Source organism: Phaenicophaeus curvirostris, chromosome Z (genome assembly GCF_032191515.1).
Source record: "Phaenicophaeus curvirostris isolate KB17595 chromosome Z, BPBGC_Pcur_1.0, whole genome shotgun sequence".
Classification (NCBI taxonomy): Eukaryota; Metazoa; Chordata; class Aves; order Cuculiformes; family Cuculidae; genus Phaenicophaeus; species Phaenicophaeus curvirostris.
In genome coordinates, this window is record NC_091431.1 from 48,520,019 (window position 1) to 48,543,220 (window position 23,202).

General features: G+C 41.1%; 1 protein-coding gene across 2 annotated transcripts in view; it reads left to right on the forward strand.

Moving 5' to 3' along the window:
* Positions 1-483: 483 nt before the first annotated feature.
* PGM5 (phosphoglucomutase 5) overlaps positions 484-23,202 on the forward strand; it is a 75,563-nt gene continuing 52,844 nt past the window's right edge. For both annotated transcript variants that reach the window (XM_069879893.1, XM_069879892.1), the window contains exons 1-6: positions 484-780; positions 7,302-7,464; positions 9,936-10,082; positions 12,336-12,461; positions 14,527-14,717; positions 15,624-15,778. In XM_069879893.1, the coding sequence (XP_069735994.1) occupies positions 520-780; positions 7,302-7,464; positions 9,936-10,082; positions 12,336-12,461; positions 14,527-14,717; positions 15,624-15,778 (1,043 nt within the window). In that variant the 5' untranslated portion in view covers positions 484-519. The remainder of the gene's footprint in view (positions 781-7,301; positions 7,465-9,935; positions 10,083-12,335; positions 12,462-14,526; positions 14,718-15,623; positions 15,779-23,202) is intronic.

The window sequence follows — 23,202 nt, forward strand, 5'->3', positions numbered from 1 at the left end:
CCCAGCTTAGTGTCATCTGCAAACTTGCTAAGGGTGCACTCGATGCCTTCATCCAGGTCATTGATAAAGACATTGAACAGGGCTGGACCCAGCACTGAGCCCTGGGGACACCACTTGTCATTGGCCTCCAGCTGGATTTCACACCATTTACCACCACTCTCTGGGCCCATGCAGCCCGCAGGGTGAACCCTGGTATATTCCAGTATACCTAACGAAACGCCCGAAGCAGCCGCGGGAAGGCTGGGCAGTGACTCCGGACGCGGCTGACAGGGCGTGATTCCCCCCGAGCAAGTGCGGCCGCGCGGCCTCGCCGCCCCCGTCACACCCCGGGCAGGGAGGGCACCGCGCTCCCCGGCTCCGCTTTCCAGGGTTATTTCTGTCCGGGGGCGGCGGGCTGGCGCCTCCCCCGGGAGCGGGCGGAGAAGGGGCGGCGCGCTCCCCGCAGCCCCGCGGCGGCCCGGGGGGCTGCGGGCACCGAGCCGGGCGGTGGCGGACGGCGGCGGCCGGAGCCTCTCGGCCATGGAGAGGACCCCCATCCCGGTGCTGACGGTGCAGACGTCGCCCTACGAGGACCAGCGGCCGACGGGCGGCGGGGGGCTGCGCCGCCCCACCGCGCTCTTCGAGAGCCAGCGCAACTACCTGCCCAACTTCGTGCAGAGCCTCCTCTCCTCCGTCGACCTCCGCGACCGCCAGGGCTGCACCATGGTGGTGGGCAGCGACGGCAGGTACTTCAGCAAGACGGCCGTCGAGATCGTCGTCCAGATGGCCGCGGCCAACGGGGTGAGTGGCCGTGTCCCTGTCTCCGTGTCCCCGTGTGCCCCCCCCCCCCCACCAATCCCCGCGCTGCCGCCGCTCCCGCACCCTGGAGTCGGGGCGAGGGCTTTAAACGCGGCGAGCGCGGAATGTAGGAATGGAAACCAGACGGGCTCGCTGGAGGTTGTCGTGAACACCCCTCGGGGGGCGGGGGGCAGAGGTTTAGACGCGGGGAGCCCCGAGTGTGCGACTGAAAACCAGGCGGGTTTGCCCTTCAGCCCTTAGCGCCCCGGCGGGGCTGGTTTGATCCCTGCGAGAGGGAGGCGGTGGCGATAACCTCGGGATCCTGCTGGCCGGGCTGTGCTGTTTCACACCTTATTTTAGACCGAGGCAGGAATGGGAGCTGGAAACACGGCTCACCCTGCGGGAGAAAATGTGCTGGAATCCAGAATAAGTACGTGAGAAAGGAAGATATTGGACGTGTCTCTACTGCTCGTGGTTTCTTAAGGATAGTCGAGGAACATGGTACCGCTGGAGCATGAGGAACTCGGCATTTCCGCTGCATCTCCAGACAAGAATATTGTTCACTTGCAAACAAATTCTGAAATGTGGGAGGTCAGGAGCAGATACCTCTGTCCTCAGAAGGGTGACGGCTTTACTTGTGCAAACAAGTAAATTCTTTCCTGAAAACAGGAAAGAATTTGTGTCTTCCAATAGATCCATGCACGTTCCTGTGTCACTGTGTGTGTACAGAAAGCTTGAAATACCAGCTATGTAGGCTTGAAGTTTCTACTTCAAAGCAGAGTTGAAGCTGGTGTCTCTTCTTATGATGGTTGAATTGATTGTCCACATTGAGCAAAAGAAGTGATAGTATTTTATAAGTTTGTGGGTTTTTTCTTTTTTTTCTTCTTAGTGAATTTACTTTTTCTTATTTTTTTTTTCACAAGCTCCTTTTTAAAAATAAATCCTGTTTCATAACCAGATCATTCAATTTTTAAATGAATCTCCCTATGTATCTGAATTTTTCACTGCTGATTTATTGTCACATACAAACTGTATGTATTATCTAGCCTGGTATAAATAATGAGTAGTTTAATTTTATTTCTAAAGCGTATCTCACCATGCTGGTACTGTCAAACAGACACTGGGCAGTATCGGAGATTTCAGGGAAACTGACTGTGTTACATATCAGCTAGCTTTTGCAAACTCCTGTTTGCACAGGGGCTTGGCCCAGGGTGTCTGGAGGGCTGCTGGGGGATCCACTGGTGAGGATGGGGACACTACTGAGTGAGTGTGAGTGGAGCGGGGAGCAGCAAGAGCTCATCTGTGAGGCATTGTGAGAGAGGTAGGACAGGGCCTCGAGGTGTGCTGCTCCCTAGCTTCTTCCTCACTGTAGCTTGTTGGATAAAGCCTTGCTGCTGGAATTATAGCTGTTGACCAGGTGGGATAAAACACAGCAGCAGCTAAAGCAAGAGCTGCCCTGATGAGACTGAGGTCCTTGCCTGCTCTTGCACACTGGTAGAAGCTACTGAGTAGGTTACAGCTGCAAGGTGAGCACAAGGGCTGAGGAAGAAAAGAAGTTTAGGGCTTAAAAGATATGGGGCTTGTCAGCCAAGTTATGCTGTATTCAGAACTGCTTCCTTACTAATTTTTTTCCTGTCAGCTTGCCTCTTTCCCACAGCTTCTGTCATCTTCCCTGTTTTGCTCTTTTTCCGCTGAAAATCATGTCTTTTTGACCTCTGGAGATTTGCAGTTTGCCATGTTTCTGGCACCTTGCTGTACTGGTGCTTCCCCTTTCTTAAGTTACTGCAAATTCTCCGGAAACAGAGTTTTCTGAAGCCAAACCCCAAGCTTTTCTGCTCACAGTTCCCACAAATATCTGAATTCAAGCGTGATACTCTCACTAATGACCGTCCTCATAAATTGAGCAGGCCAGCTGGTGGGGTGCTACTGATACTGAAAAAGCTTCCCATTTCTGTATGCTAGGGCTTCATCCCCTCTCTGTGATCCTCACCCTGCTTGCCCTTACCCCTGTTTCTCCCAAGTGCACTGTAAGTGAATACTCTGTATGTTTTATTCACTGGCTGTTAATACACATCTGCTAAGAAAATATGTAAACCTCCCTGACGGCACTGTTCAGTACTGTGCTATGTAAGCAGGGGGAGAGGAAGGGAATACTACAGAGGGCAAAGATCTCTCCCTGTGGATAAGGTTAATGTAGCCAGTATGACAAGGAAAGAAATGAGCTGGTGTAGGCAGGATCATATGAAATGTGTGGAAGTCTTGAAGTTGCATTCAAAACCTTTAGCCACCCAGAATGTCAAGTGAGGAACAGCCACATCGTGCTGATATGTTGAACTTAAGTCTCCTTCCTGGAAGACATATACTGAGTTTTCTGGCTAATCGTGCCTGCTGAATACAATAACAAAAGGGATTTTCTATTATCAACTGTAAATGTATTGCCCTTTAGAGTTGCTAGGTTCCCCTGGTTCTAATTTGGTGACTTACCCCACATTCCCCCTGTGTTAACAGCCTAACACAGTTGGCGTAGGCCCCAGCAGAAGGAATGAGATGCGGCCCTTTGCCCAGTCAGCTGCTGATGCTTGCCCTGCCTTCTTATCTTCAGTCCCTCTGGCCGGTGCCCTCCAGCTTGGGGCTGCAGGTACACGCTCCACAGCTGTAGCCTGCACAGGCTTCCCCTGGTGGCAGCACCTGTAGGCTGGTCTGTACTGTGCAACTGTAATCAGCATGTGCTCCACCAGATCTTCAGAGCTGGAGGTGGCTAAGCAGGGTTGTCCTTCAATGGTTCACACAGCAGGGGCTGTTGCAGACGTATTTGGGTAAGGGTCTGCAAGTCAAGGGAGGATGGGGTAGTGTGAGGAAAGCCAGACAAGAGTTCCACTGCTATTCCAGGTTGCAACAAGTGGTTTTTCAAAGTGGAGTCGTAGGAGAAGATCTGAGGCTCTTGTTTCTCACCTGTGCCCTGTTGGTAATAGTGTCTTTGTACCATAATGTCTGGAAGAATTGAGATAAAAGACTCTATTGTTTATAATGCAGTTTCATGTAATAAGCATTACATTCATTAATGCTTATTTGCATTAAATGCAAATAAGCCGTTAATCTGATGGATGTGGCATCTCATTTTTGATGAAAATTTAGAATGGGTTTAAATGAGAAGCTGCTATGTGTGGGTCTCACTGACAGATCAGAAGCTGCCGATCATCTGAATGTGGGAAGTCGTAGCAACATGTGAGGGATATCATGGAGTGTGGCTTAGCAATACTAAGTTTGAGATCGCAGAGAGTTTTCCTGTTTGTCTTCTTAGTAATACCACGTTGTTTTTATTTTCCATGGTCTTCCATGCAAGTCTCATCCCCCCTCCTTGGACGTGTATGATTGATATATTGATTGATATATTTGCTCATGTGTTGAGTGTGGCACTCAGTCATCTTTAGGATACTGTAGTAAAAGAGGAAGGCACAGCCCCATGCTGTCCAGGGTATAATATGCTTGCTTCATGTTCTTTCAAGTTTAATTGACTGAGGCGTGTGAGAGATTACGGAGAAAATAATGTAAAAAAGCATTAAGTGACTCCATAATAATCAACTGAATCATCTGAAAATGCACAGCTGTGAGTGATAATATTGCATAAAAATGTTCTTGTAAAGTACTTGTTAGGGTGACTCTCAGCTGCAGCAGTTTGCTGAGGACCATGATCTTTATTTCTGCTGTTGCTACTAAAAGCAGAGTGACAAAACGTGGCGTGGGGGCACAGTACTAGAAGAGACATTACATGCTTGTGATCTTGTAGCCATGCAAGGTTTTGAATTCCAAAGATAATCTTTCATGCTATGAAACTGTCCAAGATTTTCAGAAGGATATTACTGGAACTTTAATTGTGAGTCAGTACATGGACATTATTTGGTTACTGGTTTAGCCCAGATTGTGAGACGTCTGCAAATCTGAGAGTTCATTATTTAGTATTAATTAAATGTCATTTTAGTATTTGGTTCAGAGACAAAATTAACAGTTTCTGGGCCAAGAGAGGATGCGGTTGTGCATTATTGTCACCAAAATGGAGAGAGCAGAGGAAGATGAGCAGCATGTGTACACTTCTAAGGTCTGTACTATCCCCACAGAGTTTCATACAAGCACTGAAAGCTGTTACATAAGATGAAGGTCTTTGCAGTAGTCACTGCAAATAATATATGTGTGTATCATCATGCAATTTCACTTTCAGCATCCTTAATTTAGAATAGTAAATATTGTAGTATTTCTGTAGTATAGAACTTAGTATAATAAATACTTTTTCTAAGTATTATAGAAATAATAGCCTTGTCACAAGTGCTGAAGGCAAAGTAATTACTTACTTCTGTTCACATTAATATTGGGGATCCAGAAAAAATGGAAAACCTGGTTTGTGCAACATCTGTTGAACAGGATAAAAATGAAGATATGGTGAAGAGATAGTACTGAGTAATTTGTGCTTTCTGAATAACCTAAGTATTCTGTTCACTTTAAAAAAGAACAGTTTTGGTGTGCATAAAAGCAAAAATCTAAACCTCAGTAAGAAGTAAAGAGAGCATGTGCTCACGACAAGCCTCTATGCGGGTATAAATTAAGTTATACTTGAGTACTTCCAGCAGATTCAGTGTTTTCAAGCATTTTGCAAAATGTAATTCTGCTCATCTTCCTTGTGCTTACCCATACGCAATACTGTTTTAAAAGCTGGCAACCATTTCTGACAGCTGTATTTGGAAGATTGAATCATTGCCCTAGATTTCTACATGCTTTATCGTTTAAAAAAAGGGAGAGATAATATTCAAAACAAGCACTTCCAGTATTTATTTTCATTGTGCTTTTCTTTTCCATAATAAAGGTACATGACTAGCCTGTTGTATAGAATGGAAGGAAGTTTGTTAAAGTTTGTTTCTCAGTGTTCTGTGTCTCTTCTGATGCTTTAGTTGTTCAATTGGCAGTAGTGGTTAAATTATACCATTAATACAACGATCTTGAAAGATATGGCATGTTTTCCAAAAGCTGCTTCATGGGCTGAAAAGAAGCCATAAAAGGACACAATCAAATTCAGAAGAATTTGAAAAAAATGTATCTGTCTTTCACATTATTTACATGGCACTGGTTTAAATAAGACAGTTTATCATGTGGCTAATGGATTTCTTTTTTTCTTGAGCTTGATTCTAAAAGTGTGTCAAGGCATATGCTAGAGATAGTGATTTCAGTGCCTCTCTTGATGCATGGAGTTCTGTCCTGTTCATATCCTGAAGTAAAAGTGTGTCTTGTCAGTTGTCAGCCCACAACAACTGGAAACGCTTCTGCTTTAAAAAAATAATTTGTTTCGCAATGTAGGAATTGCATTTCTGTGATAACAAGTAGGATTGTATAGAAAGTATTTTCGGAGTAGTTTAATATTCAAAACAGTTGAATAAATAAAATGTAAAGGTAGCATAAAGAGTTTTAAAAGATAGGAAGAATATTGCATAAATGTGAAGAAATCTGACCAGTAATAGAGTTACCAGTTCTGTTCTTCAGTCAGTGAAAAAACATTTAATCAGCTGTTTCACTTGCCTTGGAGCTAGAAGTGGAGGAAATACACCTTTATTATTGCTCCTAATGTCTGTAAAATGTGAAAAATTGAGAGATTTACAAACAGACAAGGTGTTTCCCAGGAACTGGAGCTCTTTCATATATCTTCGTAAGTACATTTCTGCTTGGCTCCTAGATCGTTTATGTTAAGCTGAAACTGCAATGTTTGTATAGGGGATGAAGGGAAGGTTTTGAAACTGGAATCTTGCCATGGAACTGCACGTAATACCAAATGCATTAAGTTGGTGTTCGGTAAAACCACCTGAAAGCGCTTCTTACTTTAAGAATGGCGGAGCTTACCCTGCTTAGCTGTGACCTGGGAAACACACCCTCTTTATCTAGAATAGCCAAGGAGTCACTGATGGCTGAAGAAGGAGCAGGTTTTTATTGCAAGGCAGGACATTCGAGTATGTCTTGGTAAAGGAGATGTAACTCTCAGAGACTACAGGTCCTGGTGTGCAGTAATATTTGTGGTTGCACTGAAAGGAAACTCCATGGAAGGCAATTTGTTTGCTGTTCTCTTTTCTGCTATTTAGAGACTGAATCTTGCAAACTGCTTCCACATTGTCAACCCTAAACTGTATTGAAGTCTGAGAGGATTTTCTGATTTGTGGGTATACCCAAGAGGTTTGATAGCAGAATAATAGCCCAGTGCTATGCCTGGGAGCTTTGCAAATCACTGCCATGGCTGGGCTCTATTGCTTTACTGTCAGTACACAGGCCACTGGGGTTAAATGTGCCAGGATTCAATATTTTTTTGTCAGCGTTCCAGATTAGCATGAAATGAAGTCATATATGGATATTTTTCTGCAAAAGACTAGGTTCCATACTAGGAGTTTAAAATTTCTATCCTATACATGTGTACCTATATGTGTCTGTTTTTGTTTATTAATTTTCAGAAGTTTAGTACCATTCAGAGTACTTTGACTTCCTTTTCCACCTAGATTGGCAGATTGGTTATTGGACAGAATGGTATCTTATCCACACCTGCTGTTTCATGTATCATCCGAAAGATCAAAGCAGCTGGTGGAATTATTCTAACAGCTAGCCACAGTCCGGGGGGACCTGGAGGAGAGTTTGGAGTCAAGTTTGAGGTTGCCAATGGAGGTAGGTTTTTTTTAATAACACGTAACTACATTGCATCTTGATGTCATGAAAATATGCTGGCAAGGATTAACTAGCTGACTTTACCTATGTGTTTCTCATTTATTCTGTTTAAACTAGGAAGAACATGTGCATATTCATCCTTTTTTTCAGTAATAGGAGTGTATTTTGTTTGCCAAGTTATTGCTAATAAGCACTAGATGCTGACTGAAGTCCATCTGGTAGCTGGAAGATTTCTATAAACAAGAGGCTTGCCATCCAGTATTTACAGCATTTTATGTAGTCTGCTAGATCATTGTAATGGTTCTGATCCTATTTTAAAGTTGCCTGTGAGGGAGCTCTGTTTTGCTCATAGTTCTCTGTTGCTTGTCTTGGGATTTGCTTTAAAGCATATAATTTCAAAAGTGCTGTAAGACACACTACATTGTCTTGTATGGAAGAAAGCACTTCTTGTGTTTACCCTGGAAATAACTGCTCTTACCAGGGAGAGGGTTGTACATTTTCACTATAGCAATTCCACTATTGAATTGAAATTTGTTTTTATAGCTAATGTCTTGTTTTCCAGAATCGGCAAGGTATGTTATACATTATTTAAGTTCTATGTCATAGTTCTGTGTACACCCTTAAAACATCAAGATGACCATTACTGACGCTGTGTACCTCACACATGTAGGGTACTTTCCATCTGCAAATCCTGAAGGTGTTTTTAAAATAATGTTTCCTTCTCCATTTTGAAAGTGGGAAGAAGCTTAGGGAGGGGATGCTTCTCCCTTGCCTCATTTTAATTGAAAAAATTTGTATAGTTAAACCAGGACAAGGACTGTGCAAGGTCAGACAGTAAGAAAGCCGGGATCACAGCACAAACATACCAGAGCTAAACCATAAGATGCATTAACACTCTGTAAGCTTTAAAACACCACATAAACCTAAAATCTGTTTGATAAATGGGTAACAGTTGGTGGGGCACTCTTTTTAGTGTGCTTTGCCATTTTAGAGAAAATTTGAACAGGCCATTAAGCTTTAAGTATGAAACACTCCTCAAGCATAGGTCACGACATTCAACTTACTTGTGATAATCAGCGGGGACATAATAAAAAGTTGCAGCTGAGAAAATGTGAGTTAAGTATTAGGCAGGGGTTTTGAAGTAAGGAATACTTAAGCACTACAATGAGCTCCGAGGGAAGGCTATTGTTGCTGTGCATTCTCGCTCAGTCTAGTTTGCAGGGCCAGGTCAGGCAGAAGTGGTTTGTTTCTGTAGCTATCAAAAAGGGTGCAGAACAACATTGTGGGATCTCCTTAGCTGGAAGTATCAGTAGACGATACATTTGTCTATCAAGGATGATTTGAAGAAAATGAAACCTGTCCTCACCTCTTGTATGGGTTTGGATTAGATGAGTAAGCAGTAATTTTCTAAGCCCAATGAAGAGTTAAGTGACTGTTGCTCATTGTATTGCATTGGACTACGTGGTACGCTGCATCTGGTGGTACGCTGAGATGGAACACACCAATTTACATTGCAAAGCTGCACTGGATATAGCAGCATTGCTAGAGGAGTGGCAAGTTAACACTGAGAAGGCAGAGGCTTTGCATTATTAGAGAAAGCATGAAAGAGAATAAAAGAAATATTTTTTTTAGCATGGAAGTGTGGATTTAATGTAAGCAATGAAGAGTCTGGTGAATTGCAACTCAAACTCAACTCTTCTGCTACATGTGGCAGAGCTCATCTGGTAATTTTTGCATGAAGCCTGCAAATTCTATTTGATTGACAGTAAATCTTAAAAAAAATAGAGCCAGTCTTCAGGATTTGGCCATAGAAGAAATGCACAAACAATGTGATTCCTGTTTCTGAATCACCTAACAGTTTCAGGATATAATTGGTTGTTAAGCAGTTAAGGTATTTTGAATTCTAACAATGGTACATTTCATTAAGCCATTGGAGGAAAACTGCAAGAAAACAGCACTGTCAGACTGGTGTGTCTTTTAAAAATGACAAATTATATCTTGTGAAATAAGTGAAAACAAAGTTATCTCAGCTGCATAGCTGTACATTTGCAGAAAAGCCCTATGTAACAGCAGAAACTGCTGCTGAAGGACAGACTTTCCTTTAGCGTATGTATGGTGTAGAGTGAAAGCGGTGAGTTTTGAGCAGTAAATCTTTTGAGAAAGATAGCCATGGGTTTTTTGGTTCCCTCATCCCCTCTGCCCTGGGTAATGATTGATTTCAATGGTCTATGTGAATCAAAATATTGTGAGTAATGTACTGTATTTCAGTGTTAGGGTTTTTTTTAAAAAAAGATGTTTTAGAGCTGTGTTACAGTGAAATAAAATACCTTTTTTTTTAGTGCAGTTATTTGTTTGGGTTTATTACTTAATAACCCAGATATAGTCAGAAAAATGTTTGCTATAGTTACCAATTTATAAGTAGAGAACCTTTGTTTAGAAAATATGACCCACCACATTTGTTTTTCTTATAGGACCTGCTCCAGATATAGTTTCAGATAAAATCTATCAGATCAGCAAAACCTTAGAGGAATATGCCATTTGTCCTGATCTGCGAGTTGATTTGTCTCGCCTAGGAAGACAGGAATTTGATCTGGAGAACAAATTCAAACCTTTCCGAGGTATCAGTTTGTGGTGTTATGCATGCTACATCCATTGATTCTAAGTACTAGAAATGCTGGAGAATGATAATGGGTAATGATTTAAACATGACTTTAATTCTTCAAAATGCCTTACTACACGTTCTCGAAATATTAGCCAGTAGTGTGTTGCGTTTGTTTTACACATAAGGAAGCTGAGTTATGGACTTTAAATGCATCAGGGCCTCATCGTTTAAACAAATACCTTTGCCAAATATATGTGCTTAGGCTTGCTAGTAGTTACACACCAAACGCAAACATTTTTTGGACTAGGGATGGTTTGCTTATGTAAGTCTAATTGACAAAAGGGTTTGTGAGATTATTAATTCTTTGCTCACACTTTCTGAAAAGTTGTCTCAGTTTTAAATTTTACTTTTTCAACTTCTTAGTCTCTCCAAACAGTGTTTTCCTATGTGAAAATGAGACACACCCCACCCCCAACAGATAGTATAAAAACAAATTAAATGTAATTGCAGCTTGTCTGAATGTTTTTCTAAGGAAAAATCACTTTGCAATCATGTCTTCCAGACTACATCATCCTGGGACGGTAAGGCTGCCAGGGATCTCTACTAAAGTAATGTAATTGGCTTACAAGTGCATGAATAAGTACAGTTCACACAGATCTGGGTGCAGAAAGAATGAAAATAATTTTAAAAGTATTTTAAGATAGCATCTCACGTATTTAAAACAAATTCTTGCTCAGTTGTATGAACTAACTCCTGTAAATCAGGACTACAGAGGTTTTAAAGCAGCTGAGAGTATATCAGTTTTGTTTGGTAGGAGCTAAAGTAATTTTTAGATACTTTATCTTAACGTGTGAGCAGCTCCACAAGTTGAGTCATTTGTTCATATGTGTAAAGCTTACTGCCTACTTAAACATTGTAAGGAGCAGAGCATAGAAGATAATGCAGTCTGGTGAGTTCTTTAGACTTACAGCATGTATCATGGAATTAACTAATTTTCAAATAGGTTTTACAACCTTGAGAATCATTTTGTTTCTCCATTTGATTGTATTTTCCAATAGTATTCCAAGCATGTTTCTCAGGCTCAAAAAATGTCCTTGTCATTGTCACATCATCCTAAAGAAAGCGTGAGGGTGAACTCAATGTTTCTGGGGAAAAATAGTTGATATTCTAAGTAATAATTTAACTTGTGACTGAAATATACCAAGATAGCAATTTAACCAGAAAAGAAGACATTTGTATAGCATATACTTTTTAATTTAATAGGAAAAGTAATATGTTTAGGCTGGACATTAGGAAAAAACTTTTCGCAGAAAGGGTCATTGGGCACTGGAACAGGCTGCCCAGGGAGGTGGTTGATTCGCCTTCCCTGGAGGTGTTTATGGGATGGGTGGACGAGGTGCTGAGGGGCATGGTTTAGTGTTTGATAGGAATGGTTGGACTTGATGATCCGGTGGGTCTCTTCCAATCTGGTTATTCTATGATTCTATGATTCTATTTTCCAAGATGACTGAGAAGCATGGCTTTTGAAAGTTGTTTGGTAACTCCTATCATTATAACAGTCTTATTTTTGTTAGTTCATTTTAGGTTAATGTTTTACATCAAAAATAACTAGAAAAATTGTGGCCCTCTGCCTTTATGAATTTAGAATTCAAATTAGCATACCGTAGCAGATTGCAGATGTTGTATCTAAGCCTAACTTTCCTAGATTAGTGAGCTGTAAAATACAAAACTATACTGGTAGATTGACTATAAACTGGAGACAGATATTCCACATGTCAGAAATGAGAAGAATAGGGTCTATGTCTCTCCTGGTGGAGTGGTATAGATAAGACACTGCTGTCAGTTAAAAGAATAGAACGTGTGGGTTCACCTTGACATGGACATCTGTCTTCCGTCCTCTGTGAATAAACCTGTTGAAGCTTGAAAAGTTTTTCGGTGATGTGTGCATGATAAATAAAGAGTTTATTTTGATATAATATACCCCGACAAATGTTTTCAGTGAAATAGGAACTGTCAATTTATGTTATCTCTCTGCAGTACTTTAGGAGGCAAAACTGTTCTTCTTTGCAAGGCTTAAAGCTTGATGGTAGCCACACTGAAATCAGTGGAAGTGTTTTACTTTGTCTCTATTTGCTTCAGAGCAAATCCGTACAATATAGAAGTTGCACACTCTGATTTTGTTCATGTGCATGGCTACTGGAAGTGTGCTGGGATAGATGTTTTCCCAAGTATGAACCATAGTATTCTTTTTCTACCTATTTTTTTCTAGTGGAAATTGTGGATTCTGTGGATATCTACCTCAATCTCCTCCGAAGTATCTTTGACTTCAGTGCAATCAGAAATTTGCTGACCGGACCCAATCAGATTAAAATAAGGATTGATGCCATGAATGGAGGTATGAACTTAACTTCTGTCATGACACATTTGTAGGTACACTGAAATACTTTCCCTACAAGGTACAGCATACAAAACTCAGACTTTTTAGAAAGGTAAAGCATAATAAGAAAGGATTTGAGAATTATGCTAGTAATAAAGGCAATCTTGGCAAGTTAGGCTCCTTATTAGACAAAGAGGTTTATCTTTCTCGATAAAGAAGTGAAGGCATATGTGTCCAATAAATGTTCTTTCTGCATTTGGAAGTAAGCAGGATGAGGTAATATTGTCATGAGAGGGTGATGAAGTATGTTGCAGTATGCAGTAACTAAGAAGGTTACAAGGCAGTCTCTACTAAGAATAAATTCTAAATACAGTATAAAGTTAGTTAAGTCTGAATAAGTTGCATCCAAAATTTCTTCAAGAATTGGCGGAGACCTCTTTCTCACTGGTGCTAAATGTTAATGAATTTCGGTATACGGGAGGCAAGGTGAGAGAAGGAGTCACAGATGACAGCAAGAGGACTAATTTTGTGCCAATAATATAAAATTGTAAGCTGTGTTTCTTGAGGAAACATAGACCAATATGAGATCTACCATAGGCCACATAATGAAAAAATTATTAAAGATTTCTGTAGATAGTTACTCAAAGGATAGGAAGATAAGTAATGCCATTCATCATTACCTTATGGAAAACAAATTCCCCCAAATAAACCGTGTTTCATTATTTAATGGCATTACGGAATCAAACTGATAAAGGAAACTGGGTAGACTTGAAAAGCTTTTGTAAAGCATCTTATCTGGCACAATGTGATAGTGGGCATACAGACAGCCTGAGCACCCGGTTCACAGGCTGGGTCTAAAGATTATAGTGGATGTACCGTCAACGCAAACACTCAGTTTTGCCAGGCTGTGGCAAAAGGGCAGATGGAGCCCTTGGACAATGCAGAGGGAGCAATGAGGAAGGTGCTGCCTCTAGTCACATACAGTACTGGAAAGAATACTGCTCAAATACTGTGTACAGCTCTGATGTCCAGATCTATATAGCTGAAAAATGCACAAGTGCACATTTCATACACAGTGAATGTTATGATTTCTCTGTAGAAGCAGAAGGTTTCATTGTGGGATTGAGTGATGCTTTGTACATTTTGACAATGATTGCATTTGAAGGTGCTTGTGGATTCAGGAACCATTTTTTTCTGTGCTGAAATGATATAAATTTGCTATTAATACTTACATAATAATCCTTATAGTTGCTTAAAATGAAAATTAATTGGTTAAAGGATAGAAGATGATATATTTTTATTCAGGGGTTAAAATTATAATGTGAAATTCCTGTCAGGGCAGAAAGAAAACCTCAGAATGTTATTCTGGAATATAGGTGGAACAAAATGCTGCTCCAGAATGAACCTGGGTGCTGTTTTGGGATACCCCACAGCATTGCATCTAGTAATTATGATTTATTATGGTATGAGCTAGGATCTTAATCAGTCAGATCTTTAACAAAACAGAGAAATTGTTTTAGAGTTAGTTTTGAGAATGTTTTTATTTATTATCTACATGGTAGTAAGTAAAATGTGGCAAAAGTCTTTGGTGGACAAACTTGTTATAATTTTACTATGAGTTAGAAGGTTGAGGTTTGTATTCCTCTACTGTTTACTTTCCTTGTTAATCTGTGTTAAATTTTTGTTTGCAGTACAGGACACATAGACTAGCACCTTATTTTTGCTCTAGAGAGAAAAAAACCCTGATATGTGTGATAATTTCTTTTCTTGATAATAGATAAGTAAAACTGGAATCTTTCACAATTCAGCAATTACTTTTTCACTTCCACTGGTGAGGAACTGTGTTTTTAAAGCTGAATTGCCAATTGAGTACTGACTGGGGGGACAATCATGTAGTCCTCCTCTGTGAAACAATAGATTTTTTTTTTGTTCTTGTTGCTAGGGCAGACATATAGAATTGTTGAAAGTATGTTTTGAATCAAGTCTCCAAAGTGCTGTGAAAAATTTGAATGTCAAGCAAATGCATTTCTGATTGCATGGCATTTTTCTGGGTTTTTTTATTTTTTTTTTTTAATTTTGGCAGTTATGGGACCTTATGTGAGAAGAATCCTGTGTGATGAACTGGGAGCTCCTGCAAATTCTGCCATAAACTGTATTCCTCTGGAGGATTTTGGTGGACAGCCTCCTGATCCAAATTTAACGTATGCAACTGCCTTGCTGGAGGCTATGAGAGGTGGAGAGTATGGATTTGGAGCTGCTTTTGATGCTGATGGAGTAAGTATTTTGATCTGTCTGGAGGTTTCACCACAGTTGGTTTTTTTTGTCTGGGGTCAGATACAGGACATGTAAGTATGATTTATTTGCTTTTCAGTAAACCCTTGAAGCTGAAAGTGATACTACTTTCAGGTACAGATGATAACATTTGAAACCCATAAATCAGACACATATGTTGTAATTTGTCTCTGCAGATAACTGCAGATGGAGGAGGATTTGCATCCAGAATGACAATTCTTTAAATATTAGACTGTTTTTGTCTTGCACTAGTGTAACACTTTTCTTCCCTGTGTAGGAAAAGACAGCATTCATAGACAATATGGACTTGTCACAGTAAGTAGTAACTAAGTTAAGTCTGTTTTGGTTAGCATGGCAATTTGGAGGATTTTTAGCTAACTGAAGCACTGAATCATAATCTCTATTTTAATTTTCTAATGTCGTGTTATCAGCATTACAAATAGTGAAGTATTATGGAAACAACTTTCTGTCTTAACAGGGTGGGTGAAAGATGAAAAGGTTCTGAAGAACAGAAGCTGTTTGCTGTTGTCGGTAAACACAGAACACACTCCTACTCCCTGCATAGTGTGTGTCATTGGCAAAGTCGTTCTCCTACACAAGCATTCCCTGGCAGGAACAGAGCTACTGCAGTAGCACGTAGGAAGCTGGAGCTGTTATACTGTGGACAGACCTGGAACTTCGATTTGCAGGCCTAAAGGAGTGATGATGTGACATTGAGATTATAAACTGCCAGGATTATGCCAATAAATTATTCTGCCCAAAGAAGGATGCGAGTAAACCCAAAGCCTGTTCTTTTTTCCCTGTCTGCAGTGGATCTAATAAAATAAATTACCACTCCCCCAAACACAGGATTTAAGATGCTTTTTTTGAATTTCTTGTCTTCTCCAGGACCGCTACATGATCCTTGGCCAGAATGGTTTCTTTGTTAATGCATCGGATTCATTGGCCATAATTGCTGCCAATCTGTCATGCATTCCATACTTCTGTCAGATGGGTGTCCGAGGATTTGGTAGGAGCATGCCTACCAGCACAGCCCTGGACAAGTAAGATGAAACAGTTATTTGTATCACCTTGATAATTGCATTAGTTATTTATTTATACTCTTCAGCAATTCCAAAATTGTTAAGTATCTTGGTAAGGGCTTCTGATTTTCACAAGCTTTATATGCCTCATTGTCTTAACTTATTCCAACTATATTTTAATCTTATCTTGACTAATTTTACCAGCCTTTGCTTGGATGGAAATTATTTAGGTCAGCCTGGAAAAGAAATAGATGAAATCTGTTTAAGAGTACAAATGCTTGACTGATAATTCATATTCAAAATAACTTCACTCTTTTTCTTACTAAGTAATTCTTTAAAGCCTATCCCAGCAGTCCTTCTTTGAAAGTCATGGAAGAAATTCAATACTAAACAAATGTTAGAAAAAAAACCAACAACTAACTAGTTGAAATATATCACCTATTATGATAACAAAACGTCACAGCAGAGACTGCAAGAAGTCACGAAATCCATTCCCAGTTGCGGGGCAGGTTAAGAGTATATCTAATCTATTTCTGACAAGTCCAGTCTGTTCTTAACAGATCTGCTGCACGTACATCCTATGTTAGCAGTTGAATTTTGAGAGAGTCTCAACCAGGCCTAAATGTTCTGTAAATATCAGCATAAGAGGATTAAGCTAAATGTTATTGCCTTATATATTCTGTGTGGAAAGAGCATTTACCAAGACAGCTGTGTCTCTGCTGCTCCTGTTAAATGTATTTAATCAAGAAATAGTAATTTTAAAGTGATATGTAGCTTATATGAAAAGATTGATTGCTTTTTGAAAACCAAAGATATTCGAGTGCTTCCCAGTTCATGAGATTTCTAAAAGTTACCAAATTCACAGTTAGCAGCTTCCTCTAATTTTTGACAGAGTGTTTAGGGAAATATTCCTTGCTTGTAGGTGGATGGTCTAGTTTAAGGAAATATCAGTAGGTCAGGGTTTGCTGTATTTTGTTTATTCTGTTTCATATCAAAAGTCTCATTGTTTAAGTGAAAACTACTATTATATTGAAATACAATATAAAATAAATAGAGGTTCATTTTGGATATGCAACCCAGGATATCTGGATTCCTTTAAGACCTGAAGAAACAGTGGCATTTCAATATGCTTGTCAGTCATCTTTTGTTAAAGTTGGGTAAATATGTCAGAAAGTATGCATGTACTGAGGTTCCTTTCAATAACACTGTGACTATTTGAATTATGTTTACTTGACCTTCTGGACCACAGATCGCCTCATGGTAATTACTGCCTTATTTAGTTCTGTGAAGCTAAGTCTGGTTATTAAGTAAACTCGAGCAATTGATAATGATGGAGGGATCTAAATATTTTCCCAGGCAGTCTTACAAATATTTATTTTTATGAAGTTTGTTGTCTGTGTCCAGGGCATGAAGATTTAAAAGTTATATGTTTTCAAAGTTGCTCAGTTTTGTTTTGTGACTCATTGCCTCAGTCTTTACTTGTAAGGAGGGTCGTTCCGTCTGTGTACTAACCCAGGAGCTAGAGGAGCATAATGAGGCTCCCGTGATCCAAGAGGAGGTCGTCAGAGCCTTGCTAGCCCGACTGGACAGTCACAAGTCTATGGGGCCGGACGGGATTCACCCTAGGGTATTGAAGGAGCTGGCGGATGTGCTGGCCAAACCCCTTTCCATCATCTTCCAACAGTCCTGGAAGACTGGGGAAGTCCCACTGGACTGGAGGCTGGCTGATGTTGTGCCCATCTACAAAAAGGGCCGCAGGGAGGACCCAGGAAACTACAGGCCTGTCAGTCTGACCTCAGTGCCAGGGAAAGTCATGGAGCAGGTGATCTTGAGTGCTATCATGAAGCACATGCAAGAGAACCGGGTGATCAGGCCCAGTCAACATGGGTTCACAAAAGGCAGGTCTTGCCAAACTAACCTGATCGCCTTCTATGACAAAGTGACTCGGCTGCTGGATGAGGGAAAGGCTGTGGATGTGGTCTTCCTGGACTTCAGCAAAGCCTTTGACACAGTTTCTCACAGCGTTCTGCTTGAGAAACTGTCAGCCTCTGGCCTGGACAAGCGCACACTCTCCTGGGTGGAAAACTGGTTGGATGGCCGGGCCCAGAGAGTGGTGGGAAATGGTGTGAAATCCAGCTGGAGGCCAGTGACAAGTGGTGTTCCCCAGGGCTCAGTGCTGGGTCCAGCCCTGTTCAATGTCTTTATCAATGACCTGGATGAAGGCATCGAGTGCACCCTTAGCAAGTTTGCGGACGACACTAAGCTGGGTGGAAGTGTCGATCTGCTGGAGGGTAGGGAGGCTCTGCAAAGGGATCTGAACAGGCTGGACCGCTGGGCTGAGTCCAATGGCATGAGGTTTAACAAGGCCAAATGCCGGGTCCTGCACTTGGGGCACAACAACCCTGTGCAGTGCTACAGACTAGGAGAAGTCTGTCTAGAAAGCTGCCTGGAGGAGAGGGACCTGGGGGTGTTGGTTGACAGCCGACTGAACATGAGCCAGCAGTGTGCCCAGGTGGCCAAGAAGGCCAATGGCATCTTGGCTTGTGTCAGAAACGGTGTGACCAGCAGGTCCAGGGAGGTTATTCTCCCTCTGTACTCGGCCCTGGTGAGACTGCTCCTCGAATCCTGTGTTCAGTTCTGGGCCCCTCACCATAAGAAGGATGTTGAGGCTCTGGAGCGAGTCCAGAGAAGAGCAACAAAGCTGGTGAAGGGGCTGGAGAACAGGCCTTATGAGGAGTGGCTGAGAGAGCTGGGGTTGTTTAGCCTGGAGAAGAGGAGGCTGAGGGGTGACCTCATTGCTCTCTACAACTACCTGAAAGGAGGTTGTAGAGAGGTGGCTGCTGGCCTCTCCTTCCAAGTGACAAGGGACAGGACAAGAGGGAATGGCCAGGGGAGGTTTAGGCTAGACGTTAGGAAAAAATTCTTTACAGAAAGGGTCACTGGGCACTGGAACAGGCTGCCCAGGAAGGTGGTTGAGTCACCTTCCCTGGAGGTGTTTAAGGCACGGGTGGATGAGGTGCTGAGGGATATGGTTTAGTGTTTGATAGGAACGGTTGGACTCGATGATCCGGTGGGTCTCTTCCAACCTGGTTATTCTGTGATTCTGTGATTCTGTGATTCATTTACATGCATGGCAATCCAAAATACCTGAATTTCAATTTTCTGTAAAAAGACCATAATGTTCCCCAGAGATTCTCATTTTTTGGTGGCCAAAGTTCTATAACCTGCTTAACTCATGAGTGCCAGTGTTGAACTCACTCAATGAAGAGCACAGCTTAGGCCTGAAAGTAGTTCAGTAGTTCATCTTAAGCAAGTCACTTTTCTTGTATGCTGGCTAGTTGCATAGATTGGAACACAGTGATAATTATAATAAACAACTTTGTCAGAGGTTCACTGCATGAATTACGGAGCCACTGTATCTTCCAGGATTCCCAGAGAAGTCCACCCTGAGGAACTGCTGAATAGTGATTTTAATGAAATGAGTAAAGAGTTTTGTATGAAATGTTACGGATTGTCATCTGATGTTAGCTGTTATCTATCCTGTTTGCTTAACTTTCCAGAGCTACTTTGCTTTCGCCTTCTTTGCAAATATTAACTATTTGTAGTCATACCAATGCTAAGTATTTTGTTTGAAGCTTCTAAAATGGACATCAAAATAAATGTCCAAGTTTTCTTGGTTGGTTAACCTTGGCTAGCTGGCTGCCAGAGGCCCACCCAGTCACTTTTTCCCTCCCCATTCTCAAAGGGATGTGGGCAGGAAATAGGATGAAAGCTCTTAGGGGTTCAGGTAAAGGCAGGGAAATCGCTTGACAATTACAGTCATAGGCAAAAGACTTGAGAAAAAATTAATTTAATTTATTGCCAATTAAAATAGATTTGGATAGTGAAGCCCCAGAAATTAAAGTAACACCTTCCCCCCAGCCCCTTTTTTCCAGGCTCAACTTCATTCCTTCATTCTTCTTATACCTCTTGTCACCTCAGTGAGGTGGGAATGAGGTTGATGTCAGTCCATAATGCTCCTCTCTGCTGCTCTTTCTTCCTTACACTGTTCCTCTGCTCCAGCATGGGCTGCCTTCATGGGCTGTGGTCCTTCAGGAAGGGTAATGACTTAGTGGACTCTCCACCTGCTGCAGTTCCTATGAGGGAATATCCATCTGATCTGCTGTGGGCCCTTTTAGTGGGCTATAGGATAATTTGTTCTAGCACCTGGAGCTGGTCTTCCTGCCCTTCCTTCTTCTCTCACTTTGGTGTTCACAAGGCTGTTTCTTCCTCAGTCCATGCTGCTGGGCAGCTTTTTGACCTTTTAAAGTATGTTTTCCCATCAGCTTTGCTGCTGGCTCAGCTGTGCCCGGTGGTGATTCTGGAGCTGACTGGAACTGGCCATATCCAGCACAGGGCAGCCCTGGCCTCTTCTCACAGAGGTCATCCCTGCAGCCCCATGCTGTCAAACTTTGCCACATACACCTAGTGCAGCATCTAAAACAAATCCCTTAAATACTTCTGTATTTCTCTCATATCTAGTTTGCCATTCATTCCGATTATATTTATACCATCAAGGGTGGTATATGCATAGCAGAACTTAGTATATGCAAAGATGAAATGGTAAATTTTTTTCTTATTTATACCAGTCTACATCCATGGGTTTCTTAGATGTTGCACATACCTTGCTAGATGTGATCTTGAAGTATGACAGCTTGAGTTAGTCCTAATTTGGCCTTTAATACATGTGCAGTACCATTCATTTCCATGGGAACGGTTGTTTGAAAATACTTTGAAAAGTCTTTTTTGTTTGGAAATTAGAAGAAATAAACAGAGGAAAAGGACTTGCAGGCCAACTGTTATCTACTTCATGTAATAATATGAACAAGAATAAGAAAAACACTTGGTTAACAAGGGAGGGAAAGCACACTTAATAAACAAGAAAACTTAGGAAAAGATTTCTACTGTGCTGTTGAGTGCTGATATCCCTCATTTTCTGTATTTTGTTGTTCTAATACTAGAAGCAGAGGAAAGGACATGGCAACACTTGTAATAGTAGATGCAGTAGGATAGCAGAAATAGTGTCTAGGTGTTAGTTCCCTCCTGACATGAGTAGTGTTCAGGTCCACCCCAACCTGCAGAGTTGAAGAGGAGAGGGTCTTTTGATATTTGTGTGGCAAATCAGAGACCAATAGAAATCCTAGGGTAAATTCAAATGCAGTATTTATTTTGGACACAGACAAAATGACAAAACAAACCTACCCAAGCTCATTGTAGTAGACCTTTTCCTTAGCTATTAAAAAAATCATACGTAGTACTTGAAAGAAAGGATTTAGAAAATCAGATGCTTTTGATCACTTGTGTGAAAATGGTGTGTTGTTTAATAGTTTTTCACAGTGCACTATTAAACTTAAATAGAAGGAAACAATAATCCAGAGGCCTCTAAATGTTGTTTAGGAATACTGCTTTAACAAATGAAGCAGTGGATTACAAGAGAGTTCACTCAAGATGTTTTATATTTACATGTGTTTGCTTGGAGTGACTGCTGGAATGTACTTGTATGTACTGTAGGTAGATTGTTACACTTGACAGGAAACATCTGCTTTAATATGCTCCAACATCAACAGTATTGTGGCAGTATGTCTCCAGACTTCAATTCTGTGGCGATATGTACCCTTAGGTTGGCATTCTTTTTCTTGTGGAGAATGCAAAGCTGTGTACTGTTTAATGAATCATTCTTTTTTTTTTTTTTTGTATGCTTGTATTCTGATTTATCTGATGTTTGCATAACAGGAAGGAAATTAAATTCTGAGATGTTAGCTAATGGTCTACAAAAATGAGAGTCACAAGGGTGCGTAAAAGTTGTTGCTGTAGGAATTACAAAACTAGGTCGGTGTGGAAAATAACAGTCAAGTTGGTGCAGGAAAAGAAGGTAGTTGAGAGAATACTACTGTGATTAGCTTTAAATGATACCATATTTCTACAGACAGATCATTTCAACAGCATTTAGGTTCTCTGATTATACCTACCCTGAGCTAAGCTAAGCACCTTGCCATGCAGCACCTTGCCACTTTGCATCTGGGAGCACATCTTTTAATGCAGCTTTGGCACACCAGTGTTCTATTTGCTGGCTGTCCATTTACTGTCTGGTCAGCTGGAGGCAGTTTTTATGGGAGCCTGCAACGAAAGTGACTTTTCTCACTTTCTCAAAGAAATGCCTTCATGCTGTGAAGGGCAGAGATGTGATGAGCTCTAAATAAGTTGTCGTGGGTGCAGGAGGGAGTGTGATGTTGGCTGACAGCAAGAAACTCTTGAATTCACAAGTGCTGGTTTAGAGTGGGGTCCGTTTTGTCTGAAGCACACCAGGAAGCTTTGCTTAAATGGCTCTGTTTGCTCAGTTCTTTAGGACAGGAGCCCCAAATGTTACAAGCAGCAATGAATGACATAAGGACAGGATAACAAATATTAATTCAACTATTGTCTTCTTACAATCATTTTGCCCAGCCACCTTGCAAAATTTGCCCAGTTATGGTAAAGGCTGGACTACTGCTTACTTATTGTTACCAGCTGAGTTGCTTTCTCTTAATGCTTAGAGAGGAGCAACATTGCTCTGGGAATTTTTACATCATTATGAGAAGAGAGAAAACACAGAAAGAATTGGCTGTTTGGTAGGAATTGCTCAAGAAAAGGTGTTCTCTTCATTCTCAGCTCGGGTCAGTTTGCTTTTGTGTCTCCTACTGGAAGCACTAGAGAAGCAAATTATCTCCACTTACAAATAACTAACATTTCTCTTTGCCATTTTAAACTCAATTATGATAGAAAGAAACTACAAGGGGAAAATGAAACTTGAACAATGGGCTAGTGCATATTGTATTATGTCAAAGGCAAGCTATGCAGAAAAAGTGATAAAAGTTGTTGGGAAGGTGAAGGAAGAAGGGCTCACTGTTCTTCTGCAAGTGGTTCCCAGTGCCTAGTACCAGCAGGGACAGTGCTGTTGGGAGTTAATGGTATAAACGTGGGTCTCAACCACAGAATGCAGATCCAAGAAGACCTTGTTTCCTCTTGAAGAACTGGAACCTTCCTATATGTTTTTATTGAGGGATATATTGTCAGTGTAAGTGCTTCTGCTGCTTCTTCATGTGAAGCTTAGTCTTTCCTCTGTAAACACTAGAAAAGTTTTTGGATGAATTAATGGATGAAGCCCTTTGTCATGATTTAATAAGCAGTAACAGTTAAAGAAACATGTGCCTCTGGCCGTGGAGAACAGCACACCACATTCCACTTGTGCCTTTGTGATTATTTCCTTGAATTCTTAATTTACAAATACTGCATGGACTTCTCTGTCTTTTCTTGAGAGTCTGTAGCTTAATGTTTCTTTGCAACCACGTGCTTTTCTTCAGTGTTGATGATAAGCTGTTTTAATTAAGAAGTTTGTTCCAGAAGCAGGATAGGCACTACACATTCCT